General features: G+C 54.0%; 1 protein-coding gene across 2 annotated transcripts in view; it reads right to left on the bottom strand.

Annotated features, from left to right (window-relative positions):
* Positions 1–1,610: 1,610 nt before the first annotated feature.
* LOC308678357 (DNA-directed RNA polymerase II subunit RPB1-like) overlaps positions 1,611–16,149 on the bottom strand; it is a 40,843-nt gene continuing 26,304 nt past the window's right edge. For both annotated transcript variants that reach the window (XM_081345493.1, XM_081345494.1), the window contains 15 exons: positions 15,129–15,351; positions 14,343–14,526; positions 13,244–13,415; positions 11,722–11,827; positions 11,231–11,436; positions 9,878–10,102; positions 9,375–9,621; positions 9,175–9,275; positions 8,199–8,303; positions 7,890–8,072; positions 7,585–7,788; positions 5,788–5,974; positions 4,739–4,852; positions 3,758–3,907; positions 1,611–3,667 (listed from right to left, as the gene is read on the bottom strand). In XM_081345493.1, the coding sequence (XP_081201619.1) occupies positions 2,532–3,667; positions 3,758–3,907; positions 4,739–4,852; positions 5,788–5,974; positions 7,585–7,788; positions 7,890–8,072; positions 8,199–8,303; positions 9,175–9,275; positions 9,375–9,621; positions 9,878–10,102; positions 11,231–11,436; positions 11,722–11,827; positions 13,244–13,415; positions 14,343–14,526; positions 15,129–15,351 (3,543 nt within the window). In that variant the 3' untranslated portion in view covers positions 1,611–2,531. The remainder of the gene's footprint in view (positions 3,668–3,757; positions 3,908–4,738; positions 4,853–5,787; positions 5,975–7,584; positions 7,789–7,889; positions 8,073–8,198; positions 8,304–9,174; positions 9,276–9,374; positions 9,622–9,877; positions 10,103–11,230; positions 11,437–11,721; positions 11,828–13,243; positions 13,416–14,342; positions 14,527–15,128; positions 15,352–16,149) is intronic.

The following is a 16,149-nucleotide window of genomic DNA, read 5'->3' as shown; positions in this document are numbered from 1 at the left end:
GTTACTAATCGAACAACTGCAGCGGTTCACTTCACAAGCGTGGCAAGAAAGGTTGCAAAGTGAGGCAAAAGTCAACCAACTCGCTTGACAAATGTCTCACTTTGTGACGGAAAGGTTGGGCTCCGTTGTGGTCGTACGTCGAGGACTATCTGTATCTTCAGGGTCAACTGCTCCTGCCTCTGGAGGTTTGATGGGAGCGGCCCTTGCAAGACTCATTAACTGGCCCTTGCAAGACTCATTAACTATCCTGCTGTTTGCATTGCACGCACACACACACACACACACACACACACTCTCCTGCAATGTTTATCCACAATTTGAACGTGTATGGACTTCAACTCCCAGAATTCCCCAGCATGCTGTGGGGGAGGGGCTTAGGGAGGGACTTCTTTCTTTGCCTGTTGGGACATAACGAGCTTGGTGATCCGAGAGATTTTAAAATACAGGGAGTCCTTAACCTGTGATTATTCACTTAGTGACCATTCAAAGTTACAGTAACACTGAAAAATATGACTTGCGACAGGTCCTCGCCCTTATGACCACCACAGCTTTCCGGTGGGTTGCAATTTGGGTGCTTTCAGCAACCCAAAAGTATGGATGATGGTTGCGGTGTCGTCCCGGGACCACATGGTGACTATTTGCAACCCAGCCAACTTCCCCAATGAACAAAGTCAGTAAGGAGGTGGCAGGTCAGGGTTACATGATGTCTCGCTTAACGACCGTGGCAAAAAAAGTTGTAAAGGTCATGTGATACCTCCGTTAATGACCGCCCTGCTTAACAATGAATTTTTCCAGTATTGGTGTTCCGAGGCAGCCTGATTTGCACCCTGTCTTAATGATCCCGGTAGCCTTGCGGCCTCAATTTTACGATGACACACACACACACAAAGTGAAACCGACCACAGAAACTATGAAAACTGAGCAAAATGGGAAATGAATATGGTTAGGTTCCTCCCCCATGGCAACTTTGGGTGGGGAATGCTGGCCCTTTTATGACTTGTGGACTTCAACTCCCAGAATTCCTCAGTCAGCGTGAAGGAACTGACCCTTTGATGACTTGTGGACTTCAACTCCCAGAATTCCTCGGCCGCGTGAGGGAACTATGACCCTTTGAGGACTTGTGGACTTCAACTCCGTCCACAAGTCCTCAAAGGGTCATAGTTCCCTCATGCGGCCGAGGAATTCTGGGAGTTGAAGTCCACAAGTCATCAAAGGGTCAGTTCCTTCATGCTGGCTGAGGAATTCTGGGAGTTGAAGTCCACAAGTCATGAAAAGGTCATAGTTCTCTCAGGCTGGCTGAGGAATTCTGGGAGTTGAAGTCCATAAGTGAGAAAACGGTCAGTTTCCTCACGCTGCCTGAGGAATTCTGGGAGTTGAAGCCCACAAGTCATGAAAAGGTCATAGTTCTCTCAGGCTGGCTGAGGAATTCTGGGAGTTGAAGTCCACAAGTCCTAAAAGGGCCTGAGTTCCCCACCTGTTTTAAGATGTCTCCTTTTTGAAATCGGTCGTAACTTCAAACAGCGACTAGTCGTAAGCTGAGGACGCCCTGTATTCTAAAATAGAAGCACCCCCCCATTTGCACAATTTAAAACTTCGGAATGGACACTCACCCTTATTAAAAAAGCTTTTATTCTTTTTTTTTTGTCCAGAAAGTTACAGAAATTTCGCAGAGAGAAAAAGCAAGAATCTCAAAAAACACTCAACGAACGAAAGAACGTCACTTCGACTGCCTTGTTTCGCTCCTTTCCTTCCTCCGTTGCTGGGGGAAGCTTTAACTACTGCCCTCACATCGAAGCCTCTTGGCCCCCTCCCCACCCAGACCCCCACTCTCTTCCCCCACCCCCACCCCGCTAGCAGGAAAGAAGCAGAACCGGGAGGGAGGGGGGAGAATATTATTATTATTATTATTATTTTTAAACATGCTATGCAGGACTCAAAAAGAAAACTCAGCCGCAACCAGGCTCCGTTCCCCCCCTCCCCGAAAAAAAAAGATTCAATTTAAAAACTAGGTCGGGGTGAGAATTTTGGGGTGCTGGAAAGACCCCCACCCCACCCCAGTCGAAGTGAAAACACAATGCACCAAAGTCAAGAAAACGTTTCAACAGAAATAAACCCCAACGATACACCGAGAACCCACCGTGGAGGGTCCAGCTGGACCATAGGGGAAAAAAAAGGGGGGGGTACTCAATACCAGGGGGTCAGTAGGAATTGGGGTAAACACCCCCCCCAGTTATCCCATCAGGTTTTGTGGGTTCATTAGGAAATCTACGCCATCGTTTTACAAGGTTGGCTGTTTTGTTTTTTTTTGTTTCCTGAAAGGTGAAAAAGAACAGTCGAAAGGAAGAATCGGGGTCACGGAGAGGGGGGAGGTGCTGAAGTGAGACCCCCCCTCTAAAAATCTTGGGGTTTTCCTTTGGCAACCGGGCAGGTCAGCCCCCACCCCCCACCCCAAATGTCCAGACTTCTCAACAGATTGTTGTCACCCCGCCGTCACACCCCAACTTTTCTCCGCCCGAACAGGCGCTCTTCCTTCAGTTTTCTTCGTCGCTGTCGTCTGGGCTGATGGCCGGGCTGGTGAGGCTGTAGGTCGGCGAGGTGGGGCTGTAGCCGGGGGAGGTCGGGGAGTAGGTGGAGCCCTTGGGGGAGGTGGGCGAGTAAGTCGGGGAGGTGGGGCTGTACTTGGGGGAGGTGGGCGAGTAGGTGGGCGAGGTCGGGCTGTATTTCGGCGACGTCGGGGTGTACACTGGCGACGTCGGCGAGTAGGTGGGGCTGGTCGGGCTGTATTTCGGGGTGGTCGGGCTGTAGGTGGGCGACGTCGGGCTGTACTTGGGGCTGGTTGGGCTGTACTTGGGGCTGGTCGGGGTGTATTCCGGAGAGCTGGGGCTGTAAGACGGGCTAGTTGGGGTGTACTTGGGGCTGGTTGGGCTGTAGCTGGGAGAGCTGGGGCTGTAGCTGGGCGAGGAAGGCGTGTAAGTGGGTGACTGCGGGGTGTAGCGGGGGCTGGAGGGGGAGTAGCTGGGCGAGGTGGGGCTGTAGGAAGGGCTGGTAGGGGAGTAACTGGGAGATGTCGGGCTGTAGTTCGGAGAGGTCGGGGTGTAATTAGGAGAGGTCGGGCTGTAGCTGGGCGAAGTCGGGCTGTAGCTGGGAGAGGTTGGGGTGTAGTTTGGAGAGGTTGGGCTGTAATTAGGGCTGGTGGGGCTGTAGCTGGGCGACGTCGGGCTGTAACTAGGGCTGGTGGGGCTGTAGCTGGGCGACGTCGGGCTGTAACTAGGGCTAGTCGGGCTGTAGCTGGGTGACGTCGGGCTGTAGCTGGGTGACGTCGGGCTGTAGCTGGGTGACGTCGGGCTGTAGCTGGGCGACGTCGGGCTGTAGCTGGGACTGGTTGGAGAATAACTAGGTGAAGTTGGGCTGTAGCTGGGGCTGGTCGGGCTGTAGCTGGGCGACGTCGGGCTATAGCTGGGGCTGGTCGGAGAGTAACTCGGGGAGGTGGGGCTGTAGCTGGGGCTGGTCGGGCTGTAATTTGGGCTTGTGGGAGAGTAGGAAGGAGAGGTGGGGCTGTAGGATGGGGAGGTGGGGCTGTAGCTGGGGCTTTGCGGGGTGTACACCCCAGGCGAGCGGGGCTCGTAGGCGGGAGAGGTTGGGGAGTAGCTGGGAGACATCGCACCGCCTGGAAAGGCAGAAGGAAACCGAGGGTTAATCCAGGATTCCACCCTCCGAGAACAACGGGAGGGCCTGCAGGACTGGGGTAGCCACCTACCTGGAGAGGGAATGTAGGGGCTGGAAGGCCCTGGAGAGCCGGGGGAGCCTGGGGTGGGCGACCAGGCGGGGGAATACCCGGGGCTGTAACCGCTGGCATCGGAAGCTGCGCTGGGGGAAAAACTGGCGGCCCCAGGGGTCATTCCGCTCCCTAAAAAGAGGAGGAAGGGAGAATTGCAGTTGAGAGAGAAACCAGCGCCCCCCTCCCTTTCTTCATTTCTCCTTCCTTTCATCCCTCCCTTCTCCTTCCTTCCCGTCTCCTTCCTTCCCTACCCATCTCTTTCCTTTCTTCCTTCCCCCCTCCCTTTCTCCTTCCTTTCATCCCTTCCCTTCTCCTTCCTTCCCATCTCTCCTTCCTCCCTCCCTCCCTCCCTTTCCATCTTCCTTCCTTCCTTCCTTCCTTCCTTCCTCCCTCCCTCCCCTCCACTTCCCCACCCTGCAGGGCTGGGAGCAGAGGCTGCATTAAACCCAGGAGCCCTTAATTGGAAATAAATTTAACGGAGACCGCCTGCGTTCTTCTTCTCCGCTCGCTCTGAGCATTCTACAAACTCTTTAACCGCTGGTGTTGGCAGCCGGGAAGCCCGCAAGGGCCGACCCACCCAGGGGGGGGGCTGGAGGGGGGGGAGCGTGCATATTTGAAGTGCACTTTAGATTAAGGGCTCTCGAGCTTCAACACACCCCCACAATGGGATTCTCCGATTACGAAGCCAAGATTTTGAAAAACGGGGAAAGAGCTCGGGGTGCAAAGTTCACCGAACCCATTTTTATGACAGAATCTGAGTTGTTGTTTTTTTCCTGCCGCCCCACAGATCCTGCCACAGGCGTATTTCCGTAATAAAAAAAAGCTGTCGGGGTTCGTGATCTCCGTGGGACCCATCGACGCCCCCACCTAAATCGACGAAAATCAGCCCGTCCGTACAAACCACCATCGAGGTAACCCACTTCGTCATAAACTGGGAAAGAGCGCTTTTTCGATACTTACCCACGCTGGGCGACCAGGCGCCGTAGGCTGGCGTGGCACCTTGGTTCCACGGGGTCGTGGCAGGGGACACCCCACCCATGGGGCTGGGCGCAGAGCCGAAGAACATGCCAGTAGCTGTAAGGGAAGGAAAGAGTGAGCGGGACCGGTGCCCCCGAGGAAGAGGCTGGAGCGGCGGAAATGCCGGATGCGAAAGGTGCACCCGGCTGGCCCCAGATGTGGAAGGCGTCCCCGAATGTTAAATGACAAGCTGTCTGGGGCTGGAGAATGAGCAAGGCCTTCCCCAACCCAGGGCCCTCCAGGTGGGTCAAATTTGATGCTGATGAACAGATTGCAGGCAGTCCTTGTCTTACAACGGTTCATTTAGCGACCGTTCAAAGTCACGTGGCACTGAAAAAAGGGACCAAGGACCGTTTTTCACACTTAAAACACCCGCTGCAGCCTCCCCGCAGTCAAGCGATCCAAATTCGGATGCCGGATTCGCCTTTGTGATGGCTGCAGCGTCCCTGGGGTCACGTCACTTTCCGACAAGCAAAGTCAACAGGGAAGCAGGATTCGCTTAACAGCCACGCGACTAACTTAGCAAATGCAGAGGTTCGCTTCACAACCGTGGCGAGAGAGGTCGTAAAACTCATTTAACAAACGCCTCATTTAACGACAGATGTTCCGGGCTCCTTTGTGGTCGGGGTGAGCGGAGGACTGCCTGTACAGCTCATCTGTGACGCGCCACCTTTCGTTTAGTGGCCGTTCAAAGTTTCAAAAGCAGCAAATAGTGATTTATGACCGGTCCTCGCACTTATGACCACAGAGACGTGGTCGGGACTGAGGTGCCTGGCGACCGGCACGTATTCACGTGATCCTCACTTGCAGCCTTCCCAGTCGGCTTCCAACAAGCAGCATCAACGGGGGAAGCCAGATGCACTTAAACGACCGTATGATTCACTTAACAACCATTGCTTGCTTAATGACGGTGGCAAAAAAGATCGCAAAATTGGGTCCCCTTCTCCGGACCACCACCCCCTGCTCCCCCAAGAGAGGCAGCCAGGACTTACGGCCCCCGACGCCCAGCCCGGTGATGTTGGTGGGGATCTCCATGCCGAATTTGCACTTTTCTGCATCCAACAGCAGGTCGAAGCAACCGGTGCCGGCCGGCGCCAGCTGGCCCAGCATGATGTTTTCCGAGACCCCTTTCATGGGGTCGCTCTCGCCGTGGGCGGCCGCCTCCATCAAGACGTCGACCTGGAGGAGGCAGGAGCAGCCCCATGGGTGGCACAGGGGCCAGAGGACCAGCACAGAGCACAGCTCTTGGTCCCAAGCCCCAGACATTTTGGGAGGGGGGCAACGGTCCCAGTTGGAAAGAGGGGGGGTGTCAAGCGAGGAATTAGCCTGGACTCACTACGTTGAAACAAGAGGGCCTGCCCCACAGAAGCCTTCCTATTCTCTTCCTCTTTGCTACCCCAGGCCTGCCCCACAGAAGCCTCTCCCTATTCTCCTCCCCCTTTCTCCCTCAGCCTGGCCTGCCCCACAGAAGCCTTCCTATTCTCTTTTCTTCATGAGGCCTGCCCTGCCCCACAGAAGCCTGTTATTCTCCCCTTTTCTCCCACAGGCCTGCCCTGCCCCACAGAAGCCTGTTATTCTCCCCTTTTCTCCCACAGGCCTGCCCTGCCCCACAGAAGCCTCTCCCTGTTCTCCTTCCCCTTTCTCCCTCAGCCTGGCCTGCCCCACAGAAGCCTTCCTATTCTCTTTTCTCCTTCAGGCCTGCCCCACAGAAGCCTTCCTATTCTCTTTTCTTCATGAGGCCTGCCCTGCCCCACAGGAGCCTCTCCCTGTTCTCATCCCCCTTTCTCCCTCAGCCTGCCCTGCCCCACAGAAGCCTTCCTATTCTTTTTTCTCCCTCAGGCCTGCCCTGCCCCACAGAAGCCTCTCCCTATTCTCCTCTTTTCTCCATCAGGCCTGCCCTGCCCCACAGAAGCCTTCCTATTCTCTTTTCTTCATGAGGCCTGCCCTGCCCCACAGAAGCCTCTGTTATTCTCCCCTTCTCTTCCTCTTTGCTACCCCAGGCCTGCCCCACAGAAGCCTGTCCTTTCCTGCCTCCTTCTCTCCCTCAGGCCTGCCTGGCCCCACAGAAGCCTCTCCCTATTCTCCTCCCCCTTTCTCCCTCAGCCTGGCCTGCCCCACAGAAGCCTGTTATTCTCCCCTTTTCTCCCTCAGCCTGCCCTGCCCCACAGAAGCCTTCCTATTCTCTTGCTCTTTTCTGCCCCAGGCCTGCCCTGCCCTGCCCCACAGAAGCCTTCCTATTCTTTTTTCTCCCTCAGGCCTGCCCTGCCCCATAGAAGCCTCTCCCTATTCTCCTCTTTTCTCCTTCAGGCCTGCCCCACAGAAGCCTGTCCTTTCGTGCCCCCTTGTCTCCCTCAGGCCTGCCCCACAGAAGTCTCTCTCTTCTCCTCCCTATTGCCTTCTCCCTTTCCCGCCAAAACCGTTCCTATAATATCCTCTCCTCTGCTCCCCCATAAGTTCAACCGCTGCCCCGGCTGGGCCTATTCAACTGCGTGTGCCAATTCTGGGGTCTCCACCAAGCCCTGGCAGCCCCAGTTGACTCTGTTCCAGGCCCCTCTGGGGCTGCCACCGCTTCAACTATCCCCCCCCCCTGCTACACACTCAACATCTACTCCTACTAGTCTGCTTGTAGGCCCTGAGTTTGACATCCCTGCTTTAGAACCTTATCTGGTCTTCCCAGGCAGAAGCGGCAACGCTGGGAAGATTCTTGTATTAGGGGCTTAAAACAATAAAGTGGATTGCTTGAGCTCTACACAGGAGGGCCTGGTCGTTCGCGCCCTACACAAACTCACTGTCTCTTCGAAGGAGCACTTCATGAGCGGGCCCGTGTCCTGGCGGTTGACGCCGTGCCGCGTGATGGCCATCAAGTGCCCGCGACAGGTCATGGTGTCGCAGAGCAGGGCCAAGTGGCGATAGTTGACGTAGGAGCCGTCGAAGGAGATGACGTGGTACAGCTCCCGTTCAAGGGCCTTCCTCACCGCCTCAATTCCCAGCACCTGTAACGGAGGAAGATGGATTCTCCAGGTTGCCGCCTGGCACGCTCCAGGACCTTCTTTATCCCAACCCCAAGGAAACGCCACGCCGCTTCGGGGCTCACCGTGAAAATCTCCACGATATCGTTAGAGGTGGTGCGCACGGGGTCCACGTCTTTCTCACTCAGCACGCGCATGAGGCTCACGCCATCGGTTTCCAGGATCCATTCCTGGAGGGCTTTGAACTCGCCATCTTCAGTGATGATGATTTTCTTCTTGTTGTCGGTCTGGGGCAGGTGCATGTACACCTGAGGAAGGAGGAGGAGGAGCAGGCTGGTGAATTAACAACGTCAGTAACCCGGGTGGGACGGGGGAAAGATAAGGACATTTTTCGGGAGGGTTAGGAGCTGTAAGGACAGGCCTCCTGGCCTCACCTTGCTGATCTGCTCAATGCCTTGAAGGGTCATGTCCGTCAGCATGTTGGATTCGATGCAGCGCAGGAAAACGTCATCGTCCATCTTGTCCACCACCTCTTCCTCCTAAGCCACCAGAGAAGAAAGATCTCTCATGTACCACATACAGTATAAGGCAGGGGTCTCCAACCTTGACAACTTTGTGACTTGTGGACATGAACTCCCAGAATTCTGGGAGTTGAAGTCCACATGTCTTTAAGTTGCCAAGGTTGCAGACTCCTGGTGTAAGCGCAATGACAACCACTATGTAGGATAAACAGGCAGAAGACTAGCAGACCGCATCCATGAACACCAATTAGCACATGGGCAGACTTGACCATAGTTTCAATTGGGTAACTGACAGTATCCTAGACCGAGCCAAGTCCAAACACGCTAGGGAATTCCTGGAACTCAGACAAATTAGCCATCAACAGGCACATAGAGATAAACCACGTTTACACACCATTCAAGAGAGAGAATAAAAACTACAGCATGCAATGCAAGGACTGTGACAGCCACTCTGTAGGACAAACAGGCAGAAGACTAGCAAAGCACATCCATGAATACCAGTTGGAAGACACAATGAAGACACTCTCACAATGCATGGGTAGAGTCCACTATAGTTTCAACTGTGAGTATCCTAGACCAAGCTAAGGACCAAAATTCCTGGAAACCTGGTACCAGACTACATAGGATTGCTGGCACAACCATGGACTCAACCCTCATTGGTTGGTTGGTGGAACCATGGCTGTATTTGACTCAAGTCCACCTGCCCCACCCTGGCCCAGAGGTCACAGACCACGAACCCTGTCAGAAATGCATGAGCTGGCCAAAGCTACTCTCAAGATACCCAAGGGTATCTGCTTCCTTCAGTTGAACAAGACCCTGGCCATCGTACCCGTTTCCCATCAACTCCAATCCCCAGAGGTTTAATGGTAAGAGTGATTGCTTTCCCCACCTCTTGCATCTTGTTCTCATCACTGTTCATGATACGAATGCGCAGCACCAGCTTCTCAGCATTATCATCGTTGAAGATGCAGTTGAGGTCATCCCCAAAGCCTGCGGAACAAGAAGAAGAAGAAGAAAGGTTATCCAATGGGCTACCGGTGGACACGGGCAAAGGACAGAGCGAGCTCCGGCCGTCAATCCCTGACTCACCGGCATTGATCTTCTCGGCGATCTGCTCCATGGTGAGCTTGCGGTCCGTCATGTGCTTGCGGTCCAGCTCCACCCTCAGCAGCCAAGGGGAGATGCGGGTGACGTCAAAGTCGGGCATCTCGTAGTAGACGTTCACCCACTCCTGGTCCTCGGCCACCACAGTGTTCTGCGGGTTGGGGTCGTAGTAGATGGCCGTGTTGGCCGTCACCTTGCGAAGGGTGGTGTGCTCCAAGCGGCAGAGGATATCCTGGGATGGAGAAACGGGAAGACGCATCAACACTGGAAGCTACTTCCTTGCGGAGGGGTCTACCTCTAGGGTTTGCCCACCCATCTGCAGTTGGCCCTCAAGAGATGGAGGGAGAAAATGTCGGGGGCACAACCTACCACCTCCACCCTGAGTTAGGAGAAAGACCTCCAGCATGGGAGGGCAGGAACCTTCTGAGATGCCCTCATACTCCACAGCCAAGGCCAACTTTACCACCACCCCCTCTTCTCCTCCTCACCTTGGCCCTCTCAGCATCACGAGCGGACTGTCCCAGAAGGAAGACCGTCAGAGAAGGAGTCTTGGGCTTTTTGGAAATGTTGATCAGTTCCTTCAGCCGAGGCACCCCCAGGGTCACGTTTTTGGCCGAGACCCCAGCGTAGTGGAAAGTGTTGAGGGTCATCTGGGTAGCAGGTTCTCCCAGGGACTGGGCGGCCAAGGCCCCCACCATCTCACCAGGGTGAGCCTGTGGAAAAAGGAGAGCTGGGAATATTTCCTGGATTTGAGGCCGAGTGCGACGGCTCGTTAAGTTTGGAAAATGGGAGCTTGTATTCCCGCAGGAAGTCCTCGAGTTGCGGAGCCTGCCCGTTTGCGCACGGAATTGGTCGTGCGACCAACCCGATTTTATGATCCTTCTTGCAGCGGCTGTTAAGCAAACAAATAACTTGCTGTGGCTACGGTTTTCAATGAAACCGTTGTAAAACAAGTCACACGGCATCACGACAGGGCCGTGTAGTCACGTGACGGGGGAGCCAACGGGAGCTGTTGTAACTCCCCTCTTTTCAGATAGGCCGTGACTTCAAAAAGTCACTGAACGACGGGTCGTTGAGGACCTCCTGTATGTTTGATAAACAACTAACTTCCCACCAGAGGCTATTATCAGTCATCTGCTTCTCTGGGCATCCATCCCAAAGGTGGACTTCAGTTCCCAAAATCCCCAAGCAGCACAGCCATCAGATAGACCTCTGGGAGTTGAGGTCCACCCATCTGAAGGTCGCCTGAGTTAAGGGAAAGGCTGTTCAAGCTGCAGATAATGTTTTCCCAACGTGGCTTGCTTCAAACCCACATCAGGCCACCTTGGAGGAACGGAGTGACTGAAAAACGGAGAAGCTTCCTAACCCCTTGCGGATTGTGTTACAGGAAAGGGAGCCGAAGCCAAGAAGAAAATTATGAATCTTGGGCCCGTCCCAAGGAGATTCCGGCCATCTTCTGACCCCTATTAAAGCCAGGGCAAAATTTTCCACCCGAAAACGATCAGGCATGTGTTTACTTCCCATCGCGAAAAACCGAGCTGCAGCAGCAAGGAATTCTGGGCCGTTTTAGTGGTCCCAGAGGGCCACTCCTTGGCTAGGCTGAACGCCCCCCCCCCTCCGAAGGGAAACTCTGCCCCCCTCCCTCCCCAATTTCCACAGCTGCTCAAGATGGAAACCGGAAGGTGCAAAGGGAGAAGTTTTAAAGACTTTCGAGCGGAACTTAAAGGAGGAGGATCGCGGGAACTGAAAACGGCTCGGTTTCACATCTTCCTGCCTGCTTTTCGTTGGGCAGGTGACTTTCCTTTGTGTGGGCGTGCGGGTGTGTCTCAGTCGGCACTCACGATGGCCTGGTTGAACTTGGATTCGATTTCTCCCAGCAGCCAGTCAAAGGCTTCCCCGCTCAGCCGGAACTCCTCAATCATGCGACGGCTGCAGAGCGTGGAACGCAAGTGGATGTTGAAGAGCAAGGTGGCGTTTTCTTGGGCCTGCTTGCTCAGGGGGTCGTCGCCGTTCACAATCACCAGCTTCTTGCTCAGATCCTTCACGCCTGGGAGGAGAGGAAAGGAAGGAATTGATCCGTTTTTTTTTAATCCCATTTATATCCCGCCCTTCTCCGAAGATTCAGGGCGGCTTACAATTTAAAGCACAAATCAATGCTCCTGACCCCACTTGAATGACCTGCAGGCAAGGCCAGACCCCGATCCCCACAGCTCAGAAAAAACAGGGATGGGTCCTCTCAGATGCCCAGGCTCCAAAACTCCTCCCTATTCTGCCCAGGGAAGAAGCCTCGGTTTGCCCACCCCCCTCTTTCTCCCCCCCCCCCCCGACTCACCTTCCACCACCTTGATGGGATGCAGGTCAGAGGGGAGGCGGGTGTTGATGTGGAAAATTTTCTGGGCGTTCCAGATCATGCGCAGCAGGTTGCAAGGCAGGACCACCTGGGACAAGAGGGAGAGAGTCACCAGTTAGCGTCATTTTTATAACGCGAAACTTGGGAATCCCGCGCCGGGTTTCGATCGCCACGATGTAAAGAAGATGTTGAGACTCTGGAAAGAGGGCAGAGAAGAGCAACAAAGAGGATCAGGGGATCGGAGGCTTAAAACACATAAGGAACGGTTGCTGGAATCGGGGATGTCCGGTTTAACGAAGAGAAGGACGAGGGGGGACATGATAGCAGTTATTCCAGTATCTCAGGGACTGCCCCAAAGAAGAGGGAGTCAAGCTACTCTCCAAAGTGCCTGAAGGCAGGAGAAGCAGCAATGGATGGAAACTAGTCAAGGAGAGAAGCAGCCTGGAACTAAGGAGAAACTTCCGGACAGTGAGGACAATTAAACAGTGGAACTACCTGCCTCCAGAAGCTGTGAATGCTCCAACGCTGGAGGTTTTTAAGAAGAGACTGGACAGCCCTTTGTCTGAAATGGGACGGGGTTTCCTGCCTGAGCAGGGGGGTTGGACTAGATGACCTCCAAGGTCACTTTCAACTCTTATTATTCTGTTATCCTTCCTTCCTCCCTTCTCCATCACTGGATGTCTTTAAGAAGAGACTGGACAGCCCTTTGTCTGAAATGGTACAGGGTTTCCTACCTGAGCAGGGGGCCTGGACTACATGACCTCCAAGGTCCCTTTCAACTCTATTCTTCTTCCTTCCTTCCTTCCTTCCTTCCTTCCTTCCTTCCTTCCTTCCTTCCTCCCTCCCTTCCTCCCTCCCTTCTCCAACACTGTGTAAGTCTTTAAGAAGAGACTGGACAGCCCTTTGTCTGAAATGGTACTTATAGGGTTTCCTGCCTGAGTAGGGGTTTGGATTAGATGACCTCCAAGGTACCTTCCAACATCATCATCATCATCATCATTATTATTGTTATTATTATCTATCTCTCCCTACGTCTATCGCTATTATCTAGCTATATCTCCCCATCTATCTGTCTATATCTATTATCTATCTCTATCTATCTATCTAACCCGCCTCCAGAAGCGGTGAATGCTCCAACACTGTGTAAGTTTTTAAGAAGAGACTGGACAGCCATTTGTCTGAAATGGGATAGGGTCTCCTGCCTGAGCAGGGGGGGGGGTTGGACTAGAGGACCTCCGAGGCCCCTTTCCCACTATTCGTTACTCTAATTAAACACCCGTCCCCGGCATCCCGTGGGACCGCGATGCTCCTCCTCCTCCTCTGACGCTTCCAAACGGACGCCCCACACGGCAGGGGGAGTGGGCTTTTCCCTCAAGTCGTGTGAATGGGGAGCACGGCGTGGCCAAACCCAGCCCGCCTCTTCTCGTGGCTGCCCATCACGGGCCACGCGGGGGGGGGAGAGGGCGCCCCTGTTTCCCGGAGGGGTGGGGGGCAGGTGCCTCACCTTGCTGTCCCCCGTGGGGAAGATGACCCTGAGCACCTCCCGGTCCTCCTTCATCTTCTCAAACTCCCTCTCCAGCTCGTTCTGGATGTGGGCGTTGCTCAGGATGTCCTTCACCATCTCCTCCTGCAGGGTGCGGCGCAGAGCCCGCTCGTTGGCGTAGTCGAACTTGAACCTGGGCAGAGGGAAGCCCGAGGAGGATGCCTCAAATGGCAAGGGGGATGGGGTGGGGGTGACGGGGGGGTGTCCTGGTTCGGGAAGGGGTTGGACTAGACCAGGGGTAGGCAACCTCGGCTCTTTTATGACTCATGGACTTCAACTCCCAGAATTCCTGAGCCAGCTTGGCTGGCTCAGGAATTCTGGGAGTTGAAGTCCATGAGTCATAAAAGAGCCGAGGTTGCCTACCCCTGGACTAGACGACCTCTTGAGGTCCCTTCCTGGCTCTCGTTGCAGGCAGCCCGCAACCCGAACCCCCCGAAATTGTGCGTTGCGGAAGGGAGACGTTCGCTCAAGCGAGCCTTGAGCCCACTTTGCGACCTCTCTTGCCGCCGTCGTTAAGCGAATCGCCCGCAGCCGTTTTTCAGTTAGCAACGCAGAGGTTGGGTGGATCTGGACTCCGCCTCAACTTTGCTTGTCGGAAGGTAGCCAAAAGGGGCAAAAATCGAGTGACCCCCCCTCCCCTCCGGGACGCTGCGACCGTCATAGGTACGAGTCAGTCGCCAAGCGTCCGAATTTTGATCACCTGACCACGAGGTTGCAAGTCTGGAGAACTGGCCCCAGGTGGCTTTTTTTCAGTGATGTTGCTGTAAGCCGAGGACTGCCTGTGTCCTATTATTCTGTTGTTTGAGGGGACTCCACGGCCGCTTAGCCGTTCCCAACTGTGGTTTCCCAATCGTGGCCATTTTAAGATGGGGTGGGCTTCCCTCACAGGGTTGTCGTGGGGGAAAGTAGGAGTGGAAAGGATTCCTGGATCTGCTGGGATCGTTTACAGGAACAAATCCCGAGCAGCTTTCCTGGAATGGCAAACCAACCCAGGAGCCCCACCCCCCTCCAACAAGGCCAGCCAACTGGGCCAGGGCGCTGAGTGCGAAGGAGGACTCACTTCTTCTCAAAGGCTTTGTTGGAAGGCTTGAGCGTGGCCAGGTTCTGGAACTCGACGCTCTCCCCGGCCAGTCCATCCTCGCCGTAACGCAGCTGCACCACCTGGTTGATGGAGTTGCGGACAGTGGCATCGTATTTCACCATGACCGACTCCATGGACTTGATCAGCCGGCGCTGGATGTAACCTGGTTAAGAAGCGGAGGAGCTCAGCATAACACAACCAGCGAGTTGGAAGGGACCTCGGAGGTCTTCTAGTCCAGCCCCCTGCTCGGGCAGGAGAGCCAATGGAATTTCAAAAAGAAGCTTGTTTTTTTAAAAAAAACTCCAGCGATGGAGCACCCGCAATTTCTGGGGGCAAGCTGTTCCACTGGTTAATGAACAGAATAACACAGTTGTAAGGGACCTTGGAGGTCTTCTAGTCCAGCCCCCTGCTTGAGCAGCAGACCCTATGCAATTTCAAACAAATGGTTGTTTTTTAAAAAAAAAAAAAAACTCCAGCGATGGAGCACCCACAATTTCTGGTGGCAAGCTGTTCCGCTGGTTAATCGTTCACGCTGTCTGGAAATTGGTCGCTTCTCTCTTTGGTCAGTTTCCATCCTTGTGCTGCCTTCGGGTGCTTTGGAGAATAATAGGTGGAAACACCCCCCCCTCATCTTTGGGGCCACCCACCTACCCACCCACCCCCAAATATTGAAACGTTGAAGAGTCCAGGGCAGCTCCCAAATTTGAGACTTCCTGCTCGTCACACTTTGTGACCTGAAGCCAGCCCAACCCACATCCGACTCACCCGTTTCGGCAGTCTTGACGGCCGTGTCGATCAGCCCTTCTCGGCCCCCCATGGCGTGGAAGAAGAACTCGGTGGGGGTCAGGCCGGCCAGGTAGGAATTCTCCACGAAGCCCCTGCTCTCCGGCCCGTAGTCGTCCTTGATGAAGTGGGGCAGCGTGCGATGCTTGAAGCCGAAGGGGATGCGTTTTCCTTCCACGTTTTGCTGCCCCACCACCGCGATGACCTGGGGTGGGGGGGGGGGCAGGAGGAGAACAGCCCGGTCAGGTGAGATTTCTGGGGAACCATACCTCCCCAAGCCTCAAGTTTAATATCCTGCCTTTATTATATTTATTATTATTATTATTATTATGACTACATAGCTTTTATTCATTAAACGTGAACCTCAGTCAACTGAACACTCAAATTGACTGGAACTAACGGTGGTGGCTCAGTGGGTTAGGACGCTGAGCTTGTCGATTGGAAGGTCGGCAGTTTGGCGGGTCGAATCCCGAGCGCTGCGTAACAGAGTGAGCGCCTGTTACTCGTCCCAGCTTCTGCCAACCTAGCAGTTCGAAAACACGTAAAAATGCAAGTAGAAAAATAGGGACCACTCCGGTGGGAAGGGAACAGCGTTCCGTGTGCTTTGGCGTCTAGTCATGCCGGCCACATGACCATGGAGACGTCCTCGGACAAGCGCTGGCTCTTCGGCTTTGAAACGGAGATGAGCACCGGCCCCTAGAGTCGGAAACGACTAGCACGCGTGTGCGGGGGAAACTTTACCTTTACTTTTAACGGTTGACATGGGTTGCTGCCGGCATCCTAGGTATCAACCAGGTATCTAAGATGTTCCGAGTATTATTATTATTATTATTATTATATATATAAAACTTTTATTCATAAAACATGAAACTCAGTCAACTGAAAACTCAAATTGATAATAATAATAATAATAATAATAATAATAATAATAATAATAATAATAATGATAATAATAATAATATTTTATAAATAAGGATGAACATATCCAATGCTCCTTTTTCCT

This window comes from Vipera berus (assembly GCF_964194415.1).
Source record: "Vipera berus genome assembly, chromosome: Z".
NCBI classification, from domain to species: Eukaryota; Metazoa; Chordata; class Lepidosauria; order Squamata; family Viperidae; genus Vipera; species Vipera berus.
The sequence above is the reverse complement of the archived record's forward strand: the minus strand, read 5'-3'. Positions and strand labels throughout refer to the sequence as shown.